Raw genomic sequence first — 27,149 nt, forward strand, 5'->3', positions numbered from 1 at the left:
CTCAGAGGGAAACGCTGCCCACAGTGGGGGCTTGGGTTCCGGACTGAGACCTGGGGGAGGACAGACCGTGTCCTTTGCACGGCAGCCCCAGGACGCTGACACCCCGCACTCCCCGCACCCCGTCCCCAGCTCATTCTCTGCCCTGAGGGCACCCGGACGCTGTGCGCGTGCGGGTGAGAGCGGCCGCTCCTGGGAGAGGAGGTCCGTGCTGTCCCTCCGGCTGCGGGGCTGCGGGTAGAGGGGCGCCGGGCGCCGGCCCCGGCCCTCGGGCCCCCGGGCGGTGGGGGAGCCGTCCCAGGGGAGCACTAAGAGTCCACGTTGAACCCAGGCACGTGGCTCGGGGGCTGAGCGTCGACGCAGGAACCAGGAGGTCAGGGTTCAGCCCCCAGTCGGGGCACAGGCCGGGGTGCGGGCTCCATCCCCGGTGGGGGGTGCGGAAGGCAGCCGATCAGTGATTCTCTCTCGTCGTCGATGTTTCTACCTCCCTCCCCCTCCCCCTTCCGCTCTGAAATCAATAAAAAGATATTTTTTTAAAAAGTACGTTGATACTGTGCCTTCCGGACCCCCCAGGGACACAGACCAGGAAGCCGCGGCCCCCCAAATCCAGCCCCGCCCACAGGAGGCGCCTGGGGAGCTGCCACCTCCCGACCCGCCCCGCCCGGCCCAGCCGCCTGGTAGCTGGAACCGCGAGCCCCCACCCCCCACCCCCAGCTGCCAGCCTCGCTCCGCCCGCCTTCCGTGGGCTCCTGGCACCACCAGAATAGAACTCTGTTTAAAAGCCTTTTCCCGGCTCTTTTCCCCGCCCGCCGGGTAAACATGCAGCAGAAATAGCAGCCTGCAGGCTGGGGGGGGCGGGGGGCGGGGGTTGCTGCGGCGGATCAGCCCCAGCTCCTGCCCGGTGGGCCCGGCTGTGTGGGCGCTGGCGGCACAGAGCGGCTTTAAATAGCTCCCCGCGGGCTTGTGCAGTGAGGGGCGCCCTGCAGCCCGGCAGGCGGAGGGCTGGGGGCGGGCAGGTCCTGGCAGCGCTCGGTGGCCCGCCAACCTCTGTGCCGGGGAGCCAGCCGCTCCGCCGGCTTTGAACCCGCCCCCGTGTCCCCGGGGGCCCTGGCAGAAGGCTGGGCCTTAGGCAGGACCTGGGTGCCCGGGAGGAGGGTGGGGCCAGCAGTCTGACCCAGCCGGTGTCGTTAGCGTGCCACCCCCGGGAACTCACCCCAGGAAGGAGGGGAGCGGTGCCTCTGCCCGGGGTCACCCAGACCAGGGGGTGCTGGGCAGGGGCAGGGAGAGAGGGCTGCCTCTCTTGGGCAGCACTGTCCCCATCTGTCTGTCTGTCTGTCTGCCCAGCCAGCTCCACGGACAGCTCCACGGACAGGCCATCGTACTGTTCTCCCTCTCGTGGAGCTGGCTGGGCTGGGCCGCCACCCCCCGTGGTCCGGCTGACCCAGATCCAGCTCTGCTGTCCTGGCACCCGCTCTCTGCAGCTCCCACTCCTGCTCAGGCTGCAGCCGGGAGCCCCTGCTCTCCGGCCGTCTCACCCCCCCCTCCCCCCCCCGCAAGGACCCGCAGCCTCGTCCCTGGGAGCAGGTGGCAAAGGGGCTGCAGGTGCCAGGGCGGATCTTTAAGGGCAGAGCCTAGAGCTGGGCCAGAGGTGAGCTGGTGAGCCCCATCTGTGGTTTGGGCAGCGGGGCCAGCGCCCGCCTCTGCCCTCTGACAGGGCGGCTCTTTGGGGAGCAGCTGGCCTCAGGGGCCACCCTGCCTGTGGGTGAGCCTCCCTCGCGGCCAGGCCACTGGGCCCCTGGGCGGGCTGTGCCGGGCGGGGGTGGGGCGCGATGGCCCAGCAGGCACCCCTGGAGGTGGCATGAGGTGGGCTCCCCGGGAGGGGCACCTGGGCACAGTAGGACCTGCAGCTGGCGACCTTCCCCACAGAGCCGGCCGCCCGCACAGCTGCCCGATTGCGCTCCTGCTCCCTCCGGCTGAGGAGGCGGCACCGGAAACCGGACCCTCGTCAGAGCTGCTGCCGGGCCTCCCGCGGCCGAGGCCGGCTGGCTGAGCTGTGGCCCTGTCCCCCGCGTCTCCGTCTCCGGAGGCAGTGCAGCTGGGAAGGGGCTGGGGTTTGTGGGGACTTGATGGCCTCTGTCCTCCCATCGCCTCCTCCAGGACGGCACCGTCCCGGCACCACGGCCGTGGGACCAAGACAGGGGAGCCGCTGTGACTCCTGGACGCCCCCCACTGCCCTCCCACCGACACCCCGCACGTGGCCACGTGGCTCAGCCTCTGGAACGCGAGTGTCTGTCTGCGGGTCCCTGTGCCCTGTGCCCGCTGAGCCATGGCTGCTGGGAGAGAGGGCCAGGGGCCGGGGCTCCACTTTATTTCATGCTGGGACCAGAGGCTACGGCGCCCGCTCCGCCCGCTCCCCCAGGCAACGAGCACCCCCACGCCCAGCTGCCTCCACTCCCGGTTCACCCCACGGACGCCCGGGAGTCAGGGTCGTTTCCCGCGTCAAGTGCGTGGCCCCCAGGCCCCGCGCCCCGGCTCAGCCGCGGTCAGGGCTCTGCTGTTGGGTGGAGGAGCTGGGCTGGGCGTCTGCAGGCGGGAGGGCCCCGGGGCGGTGTTCCCGGAGGTGGGGGCGGGCCAGGCGCCGGGGGGCCGCGTGTTCCTCCTGCGTCACGTGGTCTGTCGTGGCCTCCACTCTGGAACTCGCCGGTCCAAGCCACGCGAGGGTCCCTCTCCCCAGAGGCCGGGCGGCAGGAGGCCGGGCGCCCGCTCAGAGAGCGTAAGCCGCCCAGTAAATGACGTTGACGGCCGCGAAGGCCGCGGGGAACACGGCGCGGGCGTAGATGTCGATGGTGTCCGCGTCGATGGGCTTGAAAAGGGAGCGGAGGCCTCCCTGCTTCTCGGCCGGCCCCGCCTCCACCTCCACCGACCGGTAGGAGCCCAGGAGGCTCCCGGGCAGGCGGCTCGGCCGCCGGGACACGGCCAGCTCCTGGGAGACGCCGGCAGCCGAGAGGGAGAACAGCACGATGGCCTGCCTCACGTCCACCTGGGGGGGGGGGGCGTGCAGGAGGCAGCTGAGCCGGCGGCCGGCCTGAGGTGACCAGAGGTGGCCACACGGGACCCCACCATGGCCAGCAGCTCCGTGACCCACGGCAGATGGAGCGGGCGGGAGCTGGGGGGGGAGCGGGCGGGAGCTGGGGGGAGCGGGCGGGAGCTGGGGGGGAGCGGGCGGGAGCTGGGGGGGAGCGGGCGGGAGCGGGCGGGAGCTGGGGGGGAGCGGGCGGGAGCAGGCGGCAGGGGGTCCGGGTTGGGCACAGGAGACAGCCGGCCACCCCAGCGCCCTGTGTTTTGCGGGGAGGGAGCTGTCCTTGGTCCTGAGCTCCAGGGAACCAGCACAGCCCGTCCTCACCTCTGCCCTCCGCTCCGTGACCTTGACCTTGGCCTTTTGCTTCCTCCGGTAGTCGGCGTTGAAGTGGGCGAAGGCGTATTCCACCAGCGCGGCGAAGACGAACACGTAGCAGATCCAGAAGTACACGTCCAGCGCCTTGATGGCCGACGCCCGCGGGAGGGAGGAGCGGGCGCTGACCATCAGGGTGGTCATGGTCAGCACCGTGGTGATGCCTGTGGGAGGCAGGGGTGCTGATCCCACCGCCCGTGGGGGGGGGGGGGGCGGCCGGCTCAGGAGGCCGGGGCCAGGCCTGGGTTCGTGGCTGACGGGGTCCCGTCCTGCTCCCTGGGAGGGGCGGTTGGGCTGGTACCTAGGGACACCCTGGCAGGCACGGCTGCCTGGCTGATCCAGAAGGAGACCCAGGACATGGCGACCAGCAGGACGGAGGGCATGTAGGACTGGATGATGTAGACGCCCCGGTTCCTCCGCAGGTGGAAGTACAGGCTGAGCCGAGGGAACTGGCCGGCTGCGGGGGGGGGGGGGGGGGGGGGAGGGCAGCCGTCAGGACCCAGCACCACCCTGCCCCTCCCCATGCCCCTACCACGGCCCTCGGGCCCCTGCGAGCCTCAGAAGGAAGGAGGGCCCTGGACCCCTGCCTTCACCACCGCTCCCCGAAGCCTGGCCACCCAGAGGGAGGAGAGTGGGAAGATTTCCTAGCAGAGGGGCCGGCCCTCCCCTCCCGGCCTGGCCCCCTCCCCGCACGGCTGAGCTCAAGGAAAGAATGGGGCTGGGATCAGGGCCCCGACACCAGGACACCAGGCAGCCCCCAGGCCTTGGCCCTGTGCACCCCGCACCCCCCAGGTGGCCCCCAAACTCAAGGTGCCACTACCCCCGGGAAGCAACAAAGGACCGAGGAGTGAGACAGAGGAAAGCTGGCCCAGGCCGGCACGGGGGCGCAGCCGGTGCCCGCCAGCGGTTGACCGCTGACCCTCAGGTCCCGGAGCTGCCAGGGCCTCGGCGGAAACGCGGGAGCCGGGCTCCCAGGAAGAGGCGGCGGCCACGTTACCCGACTTGAAGTTCATCAGCTCGGTGGTGAAGCGGTAGCTGGTGATGGTGAACTGGGCCAGCTGCAGCTTGTCCAGCCCGTGGATCTGCTGCTGGTTCTCCGACCAGTAGTACACGATGTCCTCAGCCGAGTAGCCGTCTGCGGGGAGGCCATGTGGGCAGCGGAGCCCAGGCCCAGCCCCCCACCCCCACCCAGGGGAGCCCACACGGGGCGCCAGGACCAGGGAGGCCTCGGCGGGTGGGGGGGCCCGGGAGCTGGCGCGAGTGCAGGTCCCCGTCCCCAGGCGGCCGGCCCAGCCGTGCAGGTCCGTGCCTCCCTGGGCTCCAGGCCCGGCTGCGGGGCACCCACTCCTGCTCCCCCCCGGGTTCAGGCTCCCTGGATGCCCGTCCCGGTCACTCCCTGCCCCTGAGCCAGGCCAGCTGCACAGGGAGGGCCCAGCCAGCCCGAGCCCCTGCCCGCCCACAGCAAGGTCCCCGAGACGCAGGCGCCGCCCGGGAGCCGCCGGCACTCACAGCTTTCCAGATGCAGCATGCACTCCTGCTCGTCCATCGGGTACTTGGCCAAGTCCATGTCGCAGGCCACCGTGGCGGTGATTCTGTGCGGACGACACAGCAGGGAGGTCCCAGGGGGAGGCAGGCCCTGGAGGCTGGCAGCTCCCTGACCCAACGGGCAGAGAGGCCCTGTGCCCGCCCGAGGGCCCCTCCCAGGAGCCCCGGCCTCGCCCGTGGGCTTGGATGGCAAGGTGCCGGCTCCTGGGTGGACAGAGAACGGGTCTCTTTATTGGGGGGGAGGGTCTCCCTTCAAGAATGCAGGACGGGCCCTGGCCAGTGTGGCTCAGTGGGCAGAGTGTCGGCCTGTGGACGAAAGGGGCCCCGGTTTGATTCCTGGTCAGGGCACAGGCCTGGGTTGTGGGCTCGATCCCCAGTGTGGGGCGAGCCAGAGGCAGCCGATCAATGATTCTTTCTCATCATTGAAGTTTCTCTCTCTCTCTTCCTCTCTGAAATCAGTAAAAATATATTTTAAAAAAACGAATGAAGGACTGGATTTCATTCACTTTCTTCATCCTTCAAAACGCTGTCCTTGGCCTGGGGGGGGTTGGAGGGGGTCAATGGGGGGAAAGGAGACATATGTAACACTTTCAAAAATAAAGAACAATTTTTTAAAAAACAAAAGAGAGAAAATTACAAAAATTCCAAAAAAAAACAACGCTGGACTTGGTGGCTGAGCCGGGGCCCAGGGGCGGAGCTCTGGTTAGGATCTCCAGCCAGGTTCTGTAGCCATGTTCCCTCGCTAGGTTCTCCAGCCAGGTTCTGTCCAGGTTCTGTCCAGGTTCTGTCCAGGCCTTCCCGCTGACCTGGGTGGTAGCAGGCCCAGCGGCCAAGCGGCCTGGTTTTCCAAGAGAATTTCGATTCCTATGTAAACCTCCTGGTTTCTAAAATGTTACCAATTAATCCCATGTTTAAAAGGCAGGTGTCAGAGAACACGTGTTCAACTACACGGACACGCACGTTCGTAGCTGTGCCGCTCACAGTTGCCCGAAGGGGGACCCCGCCCGGCGCCCCTGGGTGGGCGCGTGGACGCAGACACTGGGGGACCCGGGTGGAGCATCGGCCGGAAGAGGAATAAAGTCATGACCCATGTTACGACGTGGATGTGCCTCACAGACTCCACGCCCAGCGAAGCAGGCGACACGGGGTCACCGTCTGGGACGCATCGACACAAAGTGTGTGCAGAAGGGGCAGGTCCAGAGGCAGAGGCTGGTGATTTCCGGGGTGCTGGGGTCCAACCCCAGCAGGTCCAGGGGTTCCCAAAGGTGTAGATGGAGTCAGCGAAGAAGGAATGACACGGAGACAGCGTTCAGTTGATCAGCAGCCTAGCCAGGATCTCTAGCCAGGATCTCCAGCCAAGTTCTGGTTAGGATCTCCAGCCAGGTTCTGTGTCCATGTTCTCTTGCTAGGTTCTCCAGCCAGGTTCTGTCCAGGTTCTCCAGCCAGGTTCTGTCCAGGTTCTCCAGCCAGGTTCAGTCACCAGGTTCTAGTCAGGTTCTCTTGCCATGTTCTAGCCAGGTTCTGTAGCCAGGTTCTGTCTCTATGTTCTTCAGCCATGTTCTCTCGCTAGGTTCTGTCTCCAGGTTCTGTGGCCAGTTTCTGTCCAGGATCTTTTGCCATGTTCTCTCCAGCGAAGTTCTTCTGTCTCTAGGTTCCGTATAGGTTCTGTGTCTAGGTTCTGAGTCCTGTTGTCTTGTTACATCTGTATTTATACCAGTTGATTCCAATCCTATCAATCTCTATTCCAAAGGTTAGGGCGTTTCTTATCTCCATTCCAGGGAGTAAAGATTATGTAGCTTAAGCATGATTGTTCGTAGTTAAAGTGATTAACTACCCACCTGGCACTTAGTTAAGAGGTTTTATTCCCTCCCTAACTTCAGGGGAAAATCCCTACCTGGGGAAACAACCTTTCTCAGAGAGGTGAGCTTGGTTAAAACACATAGTGCCAAGAAGGTGAGCAAACATATTAAGAACAGTATGCCATATGTGCCAGGTCCCTTGAAACAGCAAGCATGGACCGGCTCCCGGCACCGGGGTGCGGGGGGGGAGGGGAGCAACCACGTCATGGGTGCAGGGTCTCCTTTTGGGGGGATGACATGTTCTGGAGCTAGACTCTAGCTGCTCGACAGAGGCGATGTTTGCACAACATCCATCGTGCTGCTCGGTGTCACTGAACTGTTCATTTGTTCGTCCTCAACCGGAGACATTTTTCATTGATTTTAGGGAGAGGGAGAGAGGGAAGGGCAGAGAGAAGCATCGAGGTGAGAGAGACACGTCGAGTGGTTGCCGCCTACCTGCGCCCTGACCAGGGCCTGTGCCGGGGAGGAGCATGCATCCGAGGTGCCTGCCCTTGACCGGAATTGAACCCGGACCCTTCGGTCCACGGGCCGGCGCTCTACCCACTGAGCCACACCAGCCAGGGCTGAATTGTTCATTTTAAAAGGGTTCATCTTACGCCATGTGAATTCTGCCCCAATTTTTTAAAAAAAGGTAGCGGCCGCGTTGGCCAGAAGCTGAATCTGCCGGCTGCCGCTGGCAACCTCTGCCGTCAGCGTTGGCTGGGCAGTGGCTGCTGGTCGGAGGGAGTAAATAGCGCCCTCCCCGCCCCCCGTGGTCCCGGGCTCCGGCGGCGGCTCACCGGATGCTGTACAGGATCACCCCGTCGGGCTGCAGCCGGATGAGCTTGTTCTCCACGGTCACGTCGTGGAACCAGGCGGACTTGGCGTTGACGATGAAGGTGTCGGGGAGCCAGAGCCAGTCCACGAAGCGGCTGTCCAGCCCCAGCGTCTCGTTGGTGTGGTTGTAGGACAGCCGGCCGTCCCGCCAGCTCTGGTGCAGGAACACGGTCATGGTGTACTCCTGGGGGCGGAGGGCCTGCCGTCAGCCGCCGTCCTGGGGCGCCCGGTCCAATCCTGGGGCGCAGGCAGCAGAGGCGGGCACACCTACCATGTTCACCTCGGAGATGTGGTCGATGCTGGCTACCTCGATGGCAAGCGCCACGTTCACAGGGGGGCCTGCGGGGAGGGAGCAGGCTGAGGCCAGACTCTGTATGCACACACACACACATACACACATGCACACGCACGCACACACACATGCACGGACCCAGGCCAGGAAAGCCCCGGCAGGCGAGACTGTGACCAGCCGAGCTTTAGGAGGGAGCCGTCTCGGGACAAGCCTGCAGCGAGGTCTAGGGGACCCGCCTTCCCAGCTGTGTCCCTGGGGGGCCGGCGCTCAAGGGGAGCCAGCCCCGGGCCAGGGGTCACCGGCCCCGCTGGGCTCCGGCCCCGCCCGCCGCCCGCTCACCTCCGATGCAGGGGCGGAAGTTCCGGGCATAGCCCTCCATGAGGTGGTCCAGGTTGGGCAGCCATGAGATCTCCAGGTTGGAGCCCACGTAGTCCCCGATGTCGTTCATCGCCCTGGAAACGCAGGCCCAAGGTCGCAGGCGGCACCAGGACGGGCCTGGGTCCCGACCCGAGGCTGGGCCAGTGGACAGGGAGGGTATCCAAGAGCGCTCCAGGCCAGGGATCATGCCGGAGACGGGCCCGGGGAGGTGCCGAGCCCAGGGCTGCTCCATTTGTCCACCGGCCCCGGCTCAGCCTCTGCCCCCCCAGCTGGGCCTGGACAGAGGCCGTCAGGGTCAGGCGGAGCCCCAGCCTGGGAGCCTCCCCCCGGCTCCCTCCACCAACGGCCCCCAGAGGGCAGCCAGCCCAGAGCCCCCACATTAGGGCCTCCCATCCGACAGGCCTCAGGGGACCCCGACAAGGGCCCGTTGCCCCTCTCGGCCCCCAAGGAGGAAGCGTCCTGCAGGAGGGACTCAGAGCGAGGCTGCAGGAGCAGGAGGGTGAGGGCCAGGGAAAGGGAGGGGCGGCCGAGGTCCCAAACCTGCCCCGGGCCAGGCCGAGAGCCCGAGGGGGCGGGGGGGCGGGGGCAGGTGCAGCTGCCTCCCGACCGCTGGCCTCAGAGCCCCCATTGCCATGTGCTTCTGGAGCTGAGTCTGACCAGGAAAAGCGGGGGGCCAGCCTCCTGGTTGCAGGGAAGTCCCACTGACACCCTGGCAGCTCCTGTGGGTGCCACACGCCTGGCGGGCACCTGGAGTCCCACACACGCCGACAGCCTGAAGCACACGGAGCTCCCCGGGGGCTCCCCCGCTCACCCGCCCTGGGGTGGGCAGTGGCCCCAGAACTCACGCCACCCAGACCTCAGAGTGGGAGCTTATTGGGAAACGGGCTCTTCGCAGGGGGATTGGCTAAGAGGAGGCCACACTGGCTTGGGGTGGGCCTGTACCCAGGACTGGCATCCTCATCGGAGAACAGACACGCGGGGAGCCACCCGCCCTCCCAGGCCCAGGCAGCCCAGGCCTGAGGCCCCGGGAGCGGGGAGGGGCTCCAAGTGGACGCTCCCCACGGCCTCAGGAGGAAGCAACCTGCCGACCCCTGGACCACGGTCGTGGCCCCAAAACTGGGAGAGGACCCGGCCCCCAAGTTTGGGGTCGCCTGTTTCAGAAGCCCCGGCAACTCACACCCACATCCAGCCACAGGGGGCCCCGCGGTGGGGAGCAGAGCCGGGAATGACGGGGGGCATCCAAGAATAACTCTCCCCCGGCCCGCGGGGCTCAGCGGTTGAACTTTGACCTATGAACCAGGAGGTCACGGTTCCGTTCCCAGTCGGGGCACGTGCCCGGTTGCAGGCTCGATCCCCAGTAGGGGCCGCGCAGGAGGCAGCCGGTCAATGGCTCCCTTCTCTCTCGTCACTGATGTCTCTCTCTGTCCCTCTCCCTTCCTCTCTGAAATCTATACGCATATTTACATGCATATTTATACTGATGAATATATATATTTTTATGAACAACTCTCCTGTTTGTTAGTCTCTGAATCACTTCTTTTCCGACAAGGTCACCTTGGGCCCACGCCTGGCCTGTGCCCGTGGGGGAGACGTGAGGGACCCGGAGGCTGCTGGGAGCCCTGAGCCTGGCCGGAGACTGACCCGCCCGCCGGAGGCACCACTGCTGCCCAGGTGCCCACGCTGGGCTCTTCCTTCGGCCGCCGTCCCTTCTGCCCACCACCCTCTGCCACTCCGCCCCTCCCCCAGCGGGGGCCCAGCCCGACCCCCCCGCATCCTGCTCCCTCAGGGACTGTGTCCTTGTCATCGGCAGCCGGGCACCCAGCTCCGGCTCCCTGGTGCCCGTCCGTGCAGCCAAGCTGAGGCCCCATGTGCGGCCGCCGTGTCCAGCCCCTTGCCCAGCGCCCCACGTGTGAGTGGACGGGACCCACTGAGACAGAAGGGGGCCTGGCCCAGCCCGGGGCCAGCAGGGGCCTCTCATTTCTGGAGCCGCAGCGGGTGGGGCTGGAGCTCCAGGGCCGAGTGTACAGCCCAGCCGAGCTGCCAGGCCCCTCCCCCTGTGCTCTCAGGGGGCCCAGCACTCCTGGGGCTGCCAGGGTTGGGGAGACCCCTTGTCTGTTTCATACGTGGCCTTTTGAAGAATTGACCTTGAACCAGGAGCTTCTTAGCTGATGACACTTGCAGACCCTCAACCTGTCCCGCGGGCCCACCGTGGTGACGGCCGGGCCCAGGATGGGGGGGCAGGAGCTTTGTAGCAAAGGATCAAAAGGAATGAAAGACGTCCCGCCCCGGGAAGCAGCTTTAAAGGACGATGGAGGCCACGCTGAAGGTCGCTGTAAAGGATTGGGAATAGGCGTTATTTTTGGACCAGCCCAGCTGCCACCCAGCGGCAGCGCAGCCGGAACCAGGTCGGCAGGAGATGCGGTCCTTCCAGGGCCTGGGCTGTCGGCCGGGTGACGCACTCCTTCCCCCCATCCCACGCCCACTCGGGGCGTGAGGGCCAGGCCGGGGTCAGCCCTGGGCAGCCCCACCGTGAAGCTGGCCCGGAAGCGGCTGGACACCAGGAGATGGCTCAGCCTCTGCGACCTCGGCGGGTGAGGGGACAGGCTCTCCCTGATGTCGCTTCCCACCTAGGAAGGCGCTGGTGCCCCCGGCTGTGTAGGGCTGGGGCGGTCCAGACGCCAGGAGGGCACGCTACATGCCAGTCCGGGTCCTGAGAGGCAGGAAGGGGTGGGCGCCCCGCGGGGAGCTCAGCGGGGAGCATCTCGGGAGAGCGCTGCTGGCCCGTGACGGCCCAGGACCCCCCGGTGGCCTCGGGCCAGGGTTCCCTGTGGGGAGATGAGAAGTGCAGGGACATGGGCCGGGCTCAACCCCCGGGCGGAGTGGCCACCGTGGGTGCCGGCAGCCCCCGCCCTGCGCCCTGGGTGCCGGCAGCCCCCGCCCCCTCCCGCCCCTGTCACCGCCCGTGCCCCTGGGGACAGAAGGGGAAGGTGGGTGTACGGAGCAGAGCCGGGGTCCTCCTCCCCCAGGGCCCCCCCCTCGCACACACACAGCCCACGGATCCCTGACGGCTCTGTTTTTAGAGCAACACCCGCCGCGCTGGCACCACAGTTACCAAGGCAAAGAGGAGCCGCCAGGAGTGCACCGTGAGCTGGAGGCAGGAGCTGCGGGCGCGGCTTCTCCAGGGAGATGAGGTGCCAGCAGCAGCGAAGGCCACCCACGCAGCGTGCAGCTGGTGAGTGCGGTGCCCACGGGGGAGTGATGGTCGGACTCAGGGGAGGCGCGGCTCTGACCGGCCCACCAATGCTGCAGGCACACGCTTCTCACCCCACAGAGCTCTTCCCCCCGACCCCGGCCTGGGCCACGCCGAGCAGCCAGGACAGGCACAGGCACCCCTGTGAGTCCCACTGTACCCCCTGCAGCAGGGGTGAGGACCTAGACAGAGGGGCGAGGGGTGCAGTCCTTCTGCTTTCCGGGGGGAAGGGACATGGAAGCCATCTGCAGGTCGCCGCGGAGGGCCGCCAAGCGCAGGCTCTCCTAGGCCGGGCCACGGCCTCACAGCCCTTCCGCACACCCAGGCACGTCCTCGCCCACACCCAGGGACCAGGCGGGGTCGGCGTTCAGAATGTGTCAGACTCCAGACAGGCGGCAGGGTGCCGGGCAGACCTAGGGGGCTGGAGCACGTCCCAGCGGGACATGTACAAACGCCCCGAAATAGGGCGGTGAAGGCAAGCGAACCCCTTGTCTGAGCGAGACAGGCTCTCCCGCCAGATGAGTTTTGGGGTCACACTTGGGCTAAGATGTTAGGGCTCAGAGAGCCTTGGATTTCAGAGGTCGTGGCCGTGGCCGTGGGCCTGGGTCGCCAGCGGATCGGGGCGTCCAGCGGCCGCGGCGACGGCGCCTCCACCTGCCCCTCCAGGTTCTGGGCAGGAGGGAGGAGGGAGCAGGAAGGTCCGCGGGGCTGATGAAGAGCACAGCCCCCCCAGGACGAGGACGCGGACGGCGAGTCAGCCTGCCCGGGACCCTGGCGCAGCGGCCAGGCGCTGCCAGCCCCAGGCCTCCCTGCTCTGCCCCCCACGACACTGACAAGGAAGCTCCGACCACATCCCCCCCCCCAGGACGGGCTGCCCGAGCGCCTGCAGCAAACAGGCTGGCGGTCAGCTGCTCAGCTCTATGTCCTTTGACATCAGTGGGCTGACCGCCATGCCCCAGGTGGGGGGGAGTTGTTTTTTGTGTGTTTTTTTGTTGTTGTTAATCCTCACCTGAGGATATTTTTTTCCATTGATTTTTTACAAAGAGTGGAAGGGAGGGGGTGAGACAGAGAGAGAAACATCAATGTGAGAGAGGCACGTCGACTGGCTGCCTCCCGCACGCTCCCCGACCAGGGCCGGCATCGAGCCTGCAACGAGGGTCCGTGCCCTCGAACCTGCAACCCTTCAGTCTGCGGGCGATGCTCTAACCACTGAACGGCCGGCCATGGCTGGGGGGGGGTGCCTGTTTTGGCTCTGGTTTCTCTGCAGAGCCCTCTCACCAAAAGGCCCTCCGCTCCCATGGGAGGTGGCCAGGCCAGGGCTCAGGCCGCTGGGCGGCTGGTGCCCAATTCAAGTCCCCAGAGAGGAGAAGAGCAAGCAGGGCCGGAGCTGGTCCCGGGAGCCAGAGGGAGGGCTCCCAGCCTGGGAAGGGGGCCCCGTGCTTCTCTGGGGGACGGGCACTCATCCCCTCCCGACTGTAGGGGCGCCTGGCTGGCTCCCGCCTGCACATCCAGGGCTCAGGGGGCGCCCTTTGAATTGGCCCCGGAATGGAGACCCCCGCGCTCTCCCCTCATACAGCCCGGAGGACCGAGGACCGCCTTCCTGTCGGCCCAGCCCCGCTCCGGGACCAGGACCTGGGGGACAGCCCTGCTCACGGAGCGGGAGCGGCCGCCTCCTGTTCCCGGGATCGCGCCTTCCCTCCTGCCCGCAGCGACGCCTAGAAGGACACCCGCCGGCCGGGGACCCTCCAGGCAGGGACCCGCCAAGTGCCGGGGCTCCGGGCGGACCTGGGAGCGGCTCCCGCCCGCCTCCCGCCCCGCCGGGCCGGTTCAGCACCCGGGCGGCGGACAGCGCCCCGCGCGCCCACCCTGCGGGCGGGAGTCCGGGGAAGAGGGAGACCCACACGCGGAGACGGGGCGGGGGGCGGGGAATAGGGGGCGAACTCGGGGTGGGGGGCGGGCACGGGGTGAGGGTGGGACAGGGCGCGAGCGCGGGGTATTCGTGGGGGGCAGACACGGGGTGAAGCTCGGTTCGCCCCGGCTCCCTCCGGCCGCCCGGGCTCGGCGGCGGCGCGCTCACCTGGTGCCGCGGGGCTGCTGCGCGCAGAGCAGGAGGAGCGGGGGCAGCAGCCGGGCCAGCTCGTCCATGGCCTCGGGGTGCCGGGCGCCGGGGGGCGCGGGGCCGGGGGCCGGCAGGTCGCGGGCGCTCGCGAAGTTGCTTCCCCGGCGGCCGCGGCGGCGCACAGGCGGGCGGAGGCGGGAGGGCGCGCGGCGCGGGGCGGGCGCGAGGGCGGAGGAGCGCACGGAGGAGCCGCCCCACCTGGCGCCCCGCCCGCTCGGCGCCCGCCGACTCCTCCCCCCGCCCCCCAGCCGCGAGCACCGCCCCCCGCGATCCCGGCCTGGGGTCCGGCACGCAGTCCCACCGCTGCCCGTCCAGGTGGCGGCTAGCCGGGTCCCTGCGCGCACAGCCCGGGGGCGGCGGCCTCCCGTGCCGGGTCTGGGGCCTTCGGGGACGCACGGGCGGGAGGACTTGTCTCCGAGGCGGAGTTTTCCAGTTTGTGGGGCTGTTTGCGGGGCTCGCGGGCCAGAGGAGCTGATTGGGGCGGCGCGGGGGTTGGGGTGGGGGTGCTGGCGTCCCTGCAGCCTCGCCTTCTCCTGGGGGAGATCCCACCAGCACCTCCTTCCAAAACTCTCAACACAGTCTGACCGGTGTGGCTCAGGGGTTGAGCACCGACCTATGAACCAGGAGGTCACGGTTGGATCCTGGGTTCGATTGCCGGTCAGGGCACAGGCTCAGTTGCGGCCTTGATCCCCAGTGTGGGGCCTGCAGGAGGCAGCCGACCAGTGATTCTCTCTCATCATTGATGTTTCTCTCTCTCATCCTCTCCCTTCCTCTTTGAAATCAATAAAATTATATATATTTTAAAACCTGTCAACACTGAGCCTGAGCAGGTGGCACAGGGAGAGCTCTGCCCACTGCAGCCGGCGGGCGTGAGGGAGAGGGTGGGCCGTGGCTGCTGCCCTGGCCAGGGTTCTGCGGTCACAGCCTGCTCAGGCCAGGCCGGGGTGACCTCTTTGCCAGAGGGTCAGGCCCATCACACCCGTCCACATCTGGCCACACCCTCCAGGAGCCACGCAGACGGCTGGGCCCCGGCCACAGTGGCAACCCCCCCCCATACACCCCCCCCCCCCAGAGCGCTGAGGACGCCGAGGCCTGCACATTTCCTGTTTTAGTTCCTTTGAACATAAAATTCTGCAGCAGTTTCCCAAAAAAAGCTGATCCCCAACTTCAGGCATTTATTCACTCTGGACTCGACGTCAGCTGCCAACAGCCAGTGAGCTGCCCGTGGGGACCCTGGAGGACGGACACTGGTCCTGGGTGGTCTGTCCCAGCGCAGGAGTGGGTGGAGGGAGAGCGGGAGGCTGTGCTGCTGGAGATTTGCACCCCAACCCTGAGTGCCAAGGCTGGAAGGAGGACTGGTCCCCGCTCTCTCCCCCAAAGCCGGAAACGGGCCCCAAGAATGCTGGCCGTGTCTCAGCGGACGTGTCTCCCGTGGGGGGTCCTCCCGCCCTGGCTGACCTGGGTCCGTCCGGTCCGGAAGCCCTGGGCTCCAGGCGCCCACGGGCCGCACATCCGAGTGTGTGACTGGCACCACCCAGCCTCGTTCCCACGTGTCCATCTGCCTGGGTTTGCTGGGGGAGTCGAGGAATTAATTCATGAAAAACAAACAAAAAGCAGTGCCCAGAGCACGGCCAGGCTCAGAGCAAGTGCTGCGAGTGTCCCCGAGGATTATGTTGTCATCCGCCCCCGCCCCGAAACAGGGACCCGTCTGCCTGCTTCTTCATGGTGTCGCCTGTGTCCAAGCCTCTGGCATATACTAGGCCAGTGGTCGGCAAACTCATTAGTCAACAGAGCCAAATATCAACAGGACAACGATTGAAATTTCTTTTGAGAGCCAAATTTTTTAAACTTAAACTATCTAGGTAGGTAATTGTTATTAACGTAATTAGGGGACTCCTAAGCTGGCCTTTGCTAAAAACGTCCTCAATCTGACTGAGGTACGTTCGCTGGGGTCGACCCCTTCCAACTCTCCCATCCACCCTCGTCTTGTACACTTGTTTCAGATCGACGAGTGTGGGTGGGAGAGTTGGAAGGGGTCGACCTCAGCGAACGTACCTCAAAACAAGGTACCTCCCCCGCCCTGCGTCCCACGCCCGTCTTCGCCGCGTCTCCCGTCGCCCGACTGACCGACACCCCCCACTTCTAACGCCACTTCTTCAAAATAGACTCGCCCAGGCCGAAAACCGACTTCTGCGCATGGGCCACGAAGTTTCATCGCACTGTACGTGCGCGCCCGCACGTGGTACTTTGTGGAAGAGCCACACTCAAGGGGCCAAAGAGCCGCATGTGGCTCACAAGCCGCGGTTTGCTGACCACTGCACCAGGCGATTAATAACTGCAGGAACACACTGGCTCAGAGTCTCCGAAGCCAACGCGGGGGGGTGATTGGCGGCCCCTGGCTCCCGCTGCCTTTCAGGCCTGAGCTCTGGGCTCGTGCGGGACGGGCGGTCTCTGCCCTGGTCCCGGCATCTCTCAGAGGCCGTCAGCACCGGACCTTCTCAGTATTTATTTTTTTAATACGTTTTTATTTGTTTAAGGGAGGAGGGGAGAGGGAGAGAGAGATGGAAACATCAATGATGAGAGAGAATCATTGACTGGACGCCTCCTGCACGCCCCCTACTGGGGATCCGAGCCCGCAACCCAGGCACATGCCCTTTACTGGAATCGAACCCGGGATCTCTCAGTCCACAGGCCAACTCTCTAGCCACTGAGCCAAACCAGCCAGGGCAGTATTTTATTTATTTATTTTTTAAATATATTTTATTGATTTTTCACAGAGAGGAAGAGGGATAGAGAGTTAGAAACATCGATGAGAGAGAAACATCGATCAGCTGCCTCCTGCACACTCCCCACTGGGGATGTGCCCGCAACCAAGGTACATGCCCTCGACCGGAATCGAACCTGGGACCCTTGAGTCTGCAGGCCGACGCTCTATCCACTGAGCCAAACCGGCCAGGGCGTTATTATTTTTTTATTTTTTTAAGAGGAGAGAGAGAGAGAGAGAGAGAGAGAGACTGCTTCACTTACTGATGCATTCTTTGGTTGATTATTTATTGTTTGTGCCCTGACCAGGGATCAAACCTGCCACCCCGCGTATTGGGGTGATGCTCTGATCAACTGAGCGACTCGCCAGGGCCGGGACCTTCTCAGCATCGAAAGGAGTGGAGCTGTGGACCCCGCTGCAGGGCCAGGGTGGGCACCCGGCATCGAATCGACTCCTCCCCCTCCAGCCCTGGGGGCAAACGCCCTGCAAAACCCGAGGCCACCTGCAGCCCGGCCGGCGGGGCTCGGAGGCTGAGCGTCGACCTAGGAGCCAGGAGGCCGCGGTCTGATTCCCGGTCAGGGCACAGGCCCGGGGTGGCGGGCTCCATCCCCAGGAGGGGCGTGCAGGAGGCAGCGATCCATGGTTCTCTCTCACCATCGATGTCTCTCTCTCTCCCTCTCCCTTCCGCTCTGAAATCAATAAGAACATATTTTTAAAATAAGAAGCCACCGCCCGAACCGGTTTGGTTCAGTGGATAGAGCGTCAGCCTGTGGACTCAAGGGTCCCAGGTCCGATTCCGGCCAAGGGCATGTACCTGGGTTGTGGGCACATCCCCAGTGGGGAGTGTGCAGGAGGCAGCTGATCGATGTTTCTCTCTCATCGATGTTTCTAACTCTCTATCCCTCTCCCTTCCTCTCTGTAAAAAATCAATAAAATATATTTAAAAAATAAATTAAATAAAATAAGAAGCCACCTGTAGACCCACAGCCCCCCAGCAGCAGCCTCCTCCTGGGACACCAGGGGTGCTCACAAACCCGAAACCTAAAGGCCCCCCCCCTTCCCCAGGCGGGCGCGCTTCACGGGCACCGCGTGGCTCCTGTCGGCTTCCGCTGGGGTCTGGAGAACGGGGTTCTCAGGGTTCCTTCTCCAAGGTGTTTGGGGCGCTGCTGAGCCTGCCTCACCCCACGGCATCAGCTCCGCCCAGACTCGCTGCGGAACGGGGAGAGCCACCCGGGCCCAGCACAGCCCGGAGAGCAGCCCTGGTCCCGGCCCCGCCCGACCCCGCAGGGCCACACCCGGACAGAAAACGCCTCACTCTGCTGGGGAGGGGCACGGGGCCCAGCTCTGCTCCTCCCTGGCCCTGCGGCCTCACAGGGGACTTTGCCGGCTTTTTTTTTTTTTAATTGATTTGAGAGAGAGAGGAAAGGAGAGGGAGAGAGAGAGAAACATTGATGAGAGAGAAACATCAGCATCGATAGCTGCCCCCCCCACCCCCTCCCTTACTGGGGATCGAGCTGGAGACCCCCCCCCCCCGGGCATGTGCCCTGACAGGGGATCGAACTGGCGACCTCCCCGTGCAGGGCGGATGCCCAACCACTGAGCCACACCGGCCAGGCAACTTCGTTGGTTCATTTGCAAAGGGAGGTCGTGAGAGGGGCAGCTGGTGTCCTGGCCCCGCCAGTCCGGGGGGCTGACCGCGACTCCAGAGAACGGGCTTCCTGACTCGGGCAACAGGCCGTTTTCTCCGGAAACACGTCGATCTGGCAGGCTCCCCACCACCGCCCTCCTCCGGGCACCCTCGGGCAGTCCCTGTGCTTCCCCTCCCCGGGGGTTGGGGGAAAGGGGGACCCCACCTCCAAGTGCGACTTCGGTGAACCTTTCAGCATAGTGAGCGGCTTCTGTCGGTGGGAGGCCCCTGCCTCCGGCCAGGTCTGTGCTGGTCCCCGGACGCCTGGGCGACCCCCCTGGTCTTGGCAGTCGGGACAGCCCAGGGCAGGGGGCCTGGTCCCCGGCCACGGGACAGAGGTGACAAAGCAGCTCTGGGGTCCTCGCCAGCGCACCAAGTGCCCTAAGGCGCCAGCTGTCCCCGCGCTGCCCCGAGTTCTGGCCCTGGGTCAGGCACCCGCACGACCCCCAGCCGTGGCCATTTTTTTTTTTTTTTTAAATTCTCACCCAAGGATATTTTCCCATTGATTTCAGAGCGAGAGGAAGAGAGAGGGAAACACTGTGAGAGAAACATATCGATGGGTTGCCTCCTGCACAAGCCCCGACCAGGGCCCGGGTTGGGGAGGAGCCCGCAACCAAGGTACGTGCCCTTGACTGGAATCGAACTCAGGACCCTTTGGTCCGCAGGCCGATGCTCTACCCACTGAGCGACCCCGGCCAGGGCTGCCAGGGCCAGGGCTGCCAGGGCCAGTTCGCGCCCCTCGTGCCCGTGGCCCCTGAGGCAGACAGCCTCCTTCTCTCGGGTCAGACGAGGCGCGTATCCGACCAGGTGACGCTGTAACTTGTCCCGAATGACCAGCGGGAGGTGGCTTCCGCCAGCAGGACACACACAGAGCCCTGGGGATCTGGGCTCAGGGAGCGGCTGCCATCCCAGCCTGTATTCAGGGCAGGCAGGTGCCACGCTCCCCCATATGGCGCTGAGCAGGTCCGGCTTCCTGAACCCCTGTGGTGACAACAACACGGCTGTGGACAGCAGCGCCCGGGGGCAGCAGGAAAGCCACACACACACACACACACACACACGCATGCACACGCATGCACACACACTCACACTCGGTCTGCAGGTCGGCCTGGTCCTGCGGCCCTCAGCGGCAGCCCCTTCTGCATCGTTTCCTTGGCTCAGCATTTTGCCGGGAGCTTGCAGTGCAAGGAAGGGCTGGTGCCAAGGCCGGGCGGGCGGAGGGCTGGCCCGCGTCCATCGGGGCAGCAGGATGCGCCCCGGGCGGCAGAGGTGACTCACGGCCAGCGGGAGGGGAAGCAGCGCGGCTAAATTTAAGCAGCTGCTCTGTGTGCGAGGTGCTGCGTTCCTTTCCGGGGGACATGGACCAAATAGGACGAAGGCAGCGACACAGGCAGCGTTTCCTGGAGCTGCAGTGTAATTATTAATCCTGTGACTTTCAGATGGATCCATTCAGTGGAGAGGCGGAGGGAGCTTGGCAGGAAGGATGGGATATGGAATATTTCAGCAGCCGGAGATCAGCTGCTCCGTAAACAGGGGGGCCGGTCACCAGGAAACAGGCTTAGCGTTGTTGCCGTTTTTAGTAATCAACCCCCACCCCCACCCCCCGCCTGTCCCCCAGAACCCATGCACTTGGCCACTTGGAGCATTTTTTCTCCACGAATTAACTAGATGCCCAAGTGCAAGTGCTCACGGTCCATGTGGAGAAGTCAGAATCCTACCCTCCTATTTTATGTGTTCTCCAGTGGCAATTTGAATTTTTCCCTGTGATAGAAAAGGTTGCACACAAATGAACAATTCCTGACAAAGGGGCTGTCAATCAAGTGAGAAAAAACTTCTTTAGATGCCAAGACGAATGACAACCTGGAACTCCTTCAGAAGGCTGCTGCCCCCGGGAGTCGCTGCGCCCAGGGGCGGGCTGCCCTCTGGGGAGAGCACGGCCCCTCCGCCTCCCACTGGTCCTGGCTGCCTGTCCTCCGTGCAGGGTGCTGGGGAGATCAAAGCAGAGAAACCGTCGTCCCTGAATGCTCGGTCAGTGAATACTTTCCTGAAACTTCTTCAAGAAAGGCCCCTAGGCCGGCCGGCGGGGCTCAGTGGTTGAGCGTCGACCTGTGAACCAGGAGGTCACGGTTTGATTCCTGGTCAGGGCACAGGCCCGGGTTGTGGGCTCCACCCCCACTGAGGAGCGTGCAGGAGGCAGCTGATCAATGATTCTCATTATTGGTGTTTCTATCTCTCTCCCTCTCCCTTCCTCTCTGAAATCAATAAAAATATATTTAAAAGGAGAAAGAGGAAGAGGAGGAGGAGGAGGAGGAGGAGGAGGAGGAGGAGGAGGAGGAGGAGGAGAAGAAGAAGAAGAAGAAGAAGAAGAAGAAGAAGAAGAAGAAGAAGAAGAAGAAGAAGAAGAGGAGGAAGAAGAAGAAGGGCCCCTACACAGATCAATATCCACTTAGCAAATATGTGTGCAATTATTCGCCCGCCATGGGCCAAGTATTGCCCTAGAGCAGTGATGGCGAACCTATGACACGTGTGTCAGAGGTGACACGCGAACTCATTTTTTTGGTTGATGTTTCTTTGTTAAATGGCATTTAAATATATAAAATAAATATCAAAAATATATGTCTTTGTTTTACTGTGGTTGCAAATATCAAAAAATTTCTACATGTGACACGGCACCAGAGTGAAGTTAGGGTTTTTCAAAATGCTGACCCGCCGAGCTCAGAAGGTTCGCCGTCACTGGCCTAGATGTTGGGTGTGAATAAGATAGTCAAGGCCCCGCCCGCCTGGGCCTCGGGGTCTAGGAGAAAACAGCCATCAGTGAGGAAACAAAGAAAAGACAACGTTTGAGTGCAGTACCTGCAGTGAAGCCGGTGAAGGGATGTAAGCAAGAGAGAAGCCGGAGGAACTGCTGGGGGCCCTGAGGGAGCCTGTGAGCTGGCGGGACTTCCCTGTCTGTCCTGGAGAGAACGCCCGCCCCGTCCAGAGCCAGGTGAGCCTGGCCAGGGTGGCTCAGCAGAGCACCCGCCCCTGCACCGAAGGGTCTCGCCCGCTGAGGTGAGATGGGAAACGACGTTGAACGAGAGACCGGAGCCTGACTTGGGCCCAGCCCTCATCCTGGTCCCAGCTTTTCCTCCTCTCCCCGGGAGGTGGGGCTCCTCATGAGCTACCCGGAGCTCCGGCTTCCACGCTTAGGGTGTCAGCGCGACTCAGCCAGGCCCCGCGCTGTTCCCGGATGCCCCGCCCTCGCCCTCCTTCCCCGTCGTGTGCCCCACGATCTCCCAGTTTATTAGTCACCAGAGGCCTGGTGCACAAAAATTTGTGCACTCGGGGGTGGGGGGGAGGGTCCCTCAGCCTGGCCTGTGCCCTCTCACAGTCTGGGACCCCTCAGGGGATGTCCGCCTGCTGGCTTAGGCCCGCTACCCGAGGGATTGGGCCTAAGCTGGCAGTCAGCCATCCATCTGGCAGCCCGGGAGCCCTTGAGGGATGTCCACTTGCCAGCGGGGAGCAGGCCTGGCTGCAGTCGGACACCCTTAATGCTGCTGAGGTGGCAGGAGAGGCTCCCACCACCACCGCTGTACTGGCAGCCATCAGCCTGGCTTGTGGCTGAGCAGAGCTCCCGCTGTGGGAGTGCACTGACCACCAGGGGGCAGCTCCTGCATTGAGCATCTGCCCCCTGGTGGTCAGTGTGTGTCATAGTGACCAGTCATTCCCAGTCCTTCTGCTGTTAGGGTCAGTTTGCATATTACCCTTTTACTATACAGGATAGAGGCCTGGTGCACGGGTGGGGGCCGGCTGGTTTGCCCTGAAGGGTGTCCCGGATCAGGGTGGGGGTCCCGCTTGGGTGCCTGGCCAGCCGGGATGCGGGGATGATGGCTGTTCACAGCTGGTCACACCCCCTTCAGGGTGGGGGTCCTCACTGGGGTGCCTGGCCAGTCTGGGTGAGGGGATGAGGGCCATTTTCAGGCTGGCGGGTGACTGAAACTCACAACCTCTCCTTTTCTTCTTTTTTTCTTTTTTATTCTGGGATTTATTTACCTTCTATGGCTGTCACTGGAGCTGAGAGCTGGCTTTAGCTCTGAGGCTCAGCTCCAGCTCTGAGACCTTGGTTTGTTTGGCTTCTATAATTGAAACACTGTTGCAACTCCAGCTCTGAGATCTGGGCTGGCTGAAAGCAGGTTTCTGGGGATGGTTTAGCTCCTATAATTGCAACATTGTTTCTTAGAGTGCAAGCTCAGAGCCCAGCAGGGCAGGCAGGGAACCTTGGCTTCCTCCTTCACTGGAGCAAGCAAGCCTCCTGTTCGCTTCAGCTGCCTGGCTGCCGGCTGCCATCTTGGTTGGCAGTTAATTTGCATATCGCCCTGATTAGCCCATGGGAAGTGTGTCGGAGGCACGGTTAATTACCATGTTTCTCTATTATTAGATAGGATGGTGAAGGTTTCACTGATGGGCCGCCTCCTTGTTGGTGGCGTCCACATACAGCAGGCCCTTGAAGACCATCGCTCTGCATCATTTCATTATGACACGGATGACATGCTTTAGGGCGTGGTCCTGTTTACATGAACCGGTGGTGAACCGGCTCCGTCCCACGGAGCGGCACGCAGCCACAGACCCTCCAGGACGCGAGCTGAGAGCAGACGGTGCCTCCCGCCCAGGTGGGCCCCAGTCACCAGTCCTAGCTCACCCCCTGCCTCATCAGACCATTCTGGGCTGGTTTTGGTCTTTTGCTGTCCTTCCCTTCTGGTCTGAACTATATCTTTGTTAATTTTAGAGAGAGAGGAAGGGAGAGAGATAGAGAGAAACATGGATCCGAGAGCTCAGCAGCCTCCTGCACAACCCCCCCCCTCCCCGCCACTAGGGATGGAGCCTGAAACCCGGGCATGTGCCCCGGACGGGAATTGAACCCGTGACATTTCAGTGCACTCGACAACACCCAACCAACGGAGCCAGCCGACCAGGGCCTCCTTTCCTGCCGCAGTAAACCCGCATTCACCATTCACAGCGAGAGGCCGGAGAAGCAAGCTGATCAGAAACAAGCCCCATAATTCGGGTGGGGAAGGGGGAGAGAAGTACGATTTCTCTCACAAAAACGCTCGTGGGTCGCTATGGAGACGCAGGTCTGTTCCTCAAGCCCCACATTCTGAGACGGGAAGACTGGGCACCACCGAAGGACGGAGGCGTCGTGGTTTCCTGGCAATTTCCAGTTCTCACCGGGGAGGCGCTCTTTGCCAGGCTGACTGGCTCTGATGGGCGACCATCCCTGGAAAACACAGGCCGCACCGTGGCACCCAGAGCCTCGGGTCCAGGCCGGCCAGTGGTCAGCGGGGTGCTGAGAGGTGCCAGCTCTGCAAGGGCAGGGGCGCGCCCCCTCACCCGTGTGCCAGCCCTGAGTGGCCAGGTGAGGACCGTAATATGAGAAGAGCAGACGGGTGGGGACCGGAGAAGGCCCTGGGGACACTCCGTTCAGCCCCAGACCAGGTTGGCATATTTCCCTGTGGACCCCGAGAGAAGAAACCTACTAAGAGCTCCTGGTGGCCAACTGGGCTCAAATTTTTTAAATATGTATATTTTTAAATATTTTTCTTTTTTTAATATACTTTTATTGATTTCAGAGAGGGAGGGAGGGAGGGAGAAGGAGAGAGATAGAAACATCAGTGATGAGAGAGAAGAGAGAATCATTGCTCAGCTGCCTCCTGCACGCCCCACCCTGGGGATGGAGCCCCTGGAATCGAACCCAGGCCCCTTCAGTCCACAGGCCTGTGCTCTATCCACTGAGCCAAACCCCCTAGGGCAAAAACATGTTTTTAAAGCAGAGCCTAGCAGCCACTCCTACACAGGGGCCTCTCAAGCAGTTATTGCACTTCCTGGAGAAACCTGCCCTAAACTACCCACCTGTCTGCAGTCTTCTTGCCAGCTGAGCGAGGCCCTTCCCAGAATCCTATTCAACCAATAGGACTGAGGCTCTCCCCCTCCAATCAGAGCTGTGCAGCCATAACACTCCCTTCAGCATCGTCACCTACCAATCAGAGCAGTTCCATTCTGACCAATCAGGACAGTGTCTTTTGGACCAATCAAACTTGGAGGATTTAGAGTCCTCATTTGCCTGAGGATGGACCAATCAGGGATCAGAGGTGGGGACTTCTGTCTAGATAAGTCAGCTCCCTGCCAGCTCTGGGAGTGCACTTTTCCTTTAAAAAAAAAAAAAAATATATATATATATATATATATATATATATATATATATATATATATATATACATATATATATATATATATATATATGTTTTTACTAGAGGCCCAGTGCTGGAATTCATGCACTGGTGGGGTCCCTAGGCCTGGCCATCTCACCCAGTCCTGATGGGGGCTGATGGGGCCGACAGGAGGTTGGCCAGCTGTGGGGAGGGGGGGTTTGCCAGCAGCAGGAGGTGGGGAGCACACCGACTACCAGGGGGCAGTGCCTGTGCTGAGCATCTGCCCCCTGGTGGTCAGTGCGTGTCATAGCGACTGGTCAACAGGTCATTCCGGTTGTTTCAGTCATTCGGTGGTAACAGTCTCTTAGGCTTTTATACGTGTAAATTGATTTCAGAGAGGGAGGGGGATAGAAACATCAATGATGAGAGAGAATCATTGATCGGCTGCCTCCTGCACGCCCCACCCTGGGGATCAAGCCTGAAACCCAGGCATGTGCCCTGACCGGGAATTGAACTCTGGGCCCTTCAGTCCTCAGGTGGAGGCTCTAGCCACTGAGCAACACCGGCCAGGGCCACACTTTCCCTTTCCACTGGGGCGTGTTCTGTCGGCTGGAGCTGAAAGGCTGAGGCTGTCCCACTGGGGCAAAGTGGGGTACACAGGGCAGAGGGGGTGCGCTGGGCAGCTCAGGGCAGAGAGGGGTGCACTGGGCAGAGGGGGGTGTGCTGGGCAGCTCAGGGCAGAGGGGGTGCACTGGGCAGAGGGGGGTGCACTGGGCAGCTCAGGGCAGAGGGGGGTGCACTGGGTTGGAGCAGGTGCAGCCCCCCGAAATCTGGAGAGGGACCTCGTTTAGCAGCCGCACTGTCTCCTGGCTGTGCTGCTCGCAGGGGGGCGGCCACACCGTGAGCCACGTCGCAGCGCAGCGGGAGTTCACACACTGAGCCGCCTGCACCGGTCGCTTCCTCCTCGCCACCCCCCGCGGGGGCTCCCCTTAGGGTTGGATTGACAGGACCCCAATCGGCCCAATCGGCCCCTTGGAAAGAGAAGCGGGACCCTGACTTCACGTGACCGCGCCAATTTCTTAAGTTGCAATGAGTGCGAACTTCAGCTGCTTGGGCGGAACCAGAGAGGCGGTCAGGCCCGGGGCCCAGGCCACTGGGCGGCACTGGGCTCCGCATCGGCCTGGTGGCCCGGCCAACCCAGACCCTCCACCTCCCGGCCGCGGCCTCCCCCCGGGGCGCAGGGGCGCAGGGGCGCAGCCCACAGCCCCGCCACTACCCGACCCGCCATCCCGGGCACCCGCGCGGGACCAAACCATCGCCCAGCGCGGGGCGGGGGGCGCTGCCGTTGGACGGAGCCATCGCCGAGCGAGCGGGCGGCGCGAGCACCCCTCCCCGTGGAGCCGTCCGTTGCCGGGGAGCTGCCGCCCCAAACCGCGCTGCGGGCTGCGGGGAGAGCCGCGCGGGCGCCGGGGCTGCGCTGCCGCGGAGGAGGGACCGGAGGAGGGGCCGCCGTCGGGGTGTCTCCGCCCAGATCCCGCGCCACCCGGACCCCGGCAGGTGGGCCGAGAGGTGGGTCCGTTTGCCCGGAGCCCGGGGCCGGGCGCTGGGGCTTTGGCCGCCTCCCAGACGGGACCGACGCCTCGGCGGGCGGTTTGCGGGAGCCGGGCCGTGGGTCCTGCTCGGCTTGGCGCGGGCTTGCGTGCTGTCCCCGCGCAGTTGGCGGGGCGAGTATTGAGCAGAGCGCAGCCCGGCGGTACCGGGGACCGCGGCGTCCGGGCAGGTGAAGGGGGCGGGGGCGCGCTTGTCACCCACTTGGTTTTAAGCGCAAACCCGCCCTGGCGCGCTGCCTGCTCACATCCAAGCACCTGGCGTGATGCGCGTGGACGCGGCGCACGTGCTTTTCCTAATTCATGAACAACCCCAGGTTCCCGTGGAAGTTGCAAGTGGACCCCACGCGGAAGGCCTTCCCTGAAGCATCTGAGAATCAGGTGCCCGCGGGGCGTGTCGCCCCCGACACTTGGGAGCCTGTCGCCGGCACACAGGGTGCCCTCCCGTCCTGGACCCAGAACTGCCGCGTCTTCCGGGGGAACCGGGCGTCGTCGGGTGAGTGACCCCTGACGCTGTCGCTGCCCTTTGTCTACAGCGTTTTGTCCGTTTCTAAGCAACGCCCCGCTTCCTGGTGACAGTTTCCACACAGCGCCACCTTTCCTGGCTTTCAAATCGGGGTCGAGGAGTTCGATTTTTTGTTATTGGTTTTTAACCCAGTTTGGTAAGATGCTTTTCTTTAGCTTGGCCTTTCACTCTATTTGTATTTTATTTTATTTGTTATTTTGCTAGCAGGATTCATTTCTTGGAAAATACACTTTTTTAAAAATACATTTTTATTGATCTCAGAGAGGAAGGGAGAGGGTGAGAGACAGAGAAACATCCATGATGAGAATCACTGATCGGCTGCCTCCTGCACGCCCCCTATTGGGGATCGAGCTGGCAACCGGGGCATGTGCCCTTGACCAGAGTCTAACCCTGACCTCCTGGTTCATAGGTCAACGCGCAACCACTGAGCCCCGCCGGCCGGCCGAGTGCGTCGTCAGTGCCCTCGACCTCAGGAGGCCTAACCAGCCTGTGCCCTGGGGTCGGACCAGGCACCTGACTGCGGCCGTGGCGGCTTCCCAGCTGGCGGGTCGCCGGTCTCCCGGGGGGTGTCTGTTCCTGGAGGTCTGCCCCTGTCACGTGGGGTCTGGGCTCTCTGTCTCGTTGAGGTGTAGGGACCCTGGACGTGTCGTGGATGCGAGCCCCGCGTCAGACA

At 63.5% G+C, this 27,149-nt stretch overlaps 2 protein-coding genes across 5 annotated transcripts in view; one reads left to right on the forward strand and one right to left on the reverse strand.

Moving 5' to 3' along the window:
* Nucleotides 1–1,554: 1,554 nt before the first annotated feature.
* GABRD (gamma-aminobutyric acid type A receptor subunit delta) lies at nt 1,555–13,834 on the reverse strand. Its single transcript, XM_036307616.1, has 9 exons — nt 13,666–13,834; nt 8,300–8,412; nt 7,940–8,007; nt 7,632–7,852; nt 4,958–5,040; nt 4,446–4,583; nt 3,750–3,905; nt 3,401–3,612; nt 1,555–3,037 (listed from the first exon to the last, which is right to left on the reverse strand). Exons 1-9 carry the CDS (start codon nt 13,731–13,733, stop codon nt 2,762–2,764), a joined length of 1,335 nt encoding a protein of 444 aa, XP_036163509.1. The 5' UTR covers nt 13,734–13,834; the 3' UTR covers nt 1,555–2,761.
* Nucleotides 13,835–25,803: 11,969 nt separating this feature from the next.
* CFAP74 (cilia and flagella associated protein 74) overlaps nt 25,804–27,149 on the forward strand; it is a 35,602-nt gene continuing 34,256 nt past the window's right edge. For all 4 annotated transcript variants that reach the window (XM_036307610.1, XM_036307611.1, XM_036307612.1 and 1 more), the window contains exons 1-2: nt 25,804–25,912; nt 26,268–26,446. The gene's annotated coding sequence lies outside the window, so the exon portion shown is untranslated. The remainder of the gene's footprint in view (nt 25,913–26,267; nt 26,447–27,149) is intronic.

This window comes from Myotis myotis, unplaced genomic scaffold (genome assembly GCF_014108235.1).
Source record: "Myotis myotis isolate mMyoMyo1 unplaced genomic scaffold, mMyoMyo1.p scaffold_m19_p_48, whole genome shotgun sequence".
Lineage (NCBI taxonomy): Eukaryota > Metazoa > Chordata > Mammalia > Chiroptera > Vespertilionidae > Myotis > Myotis myotis.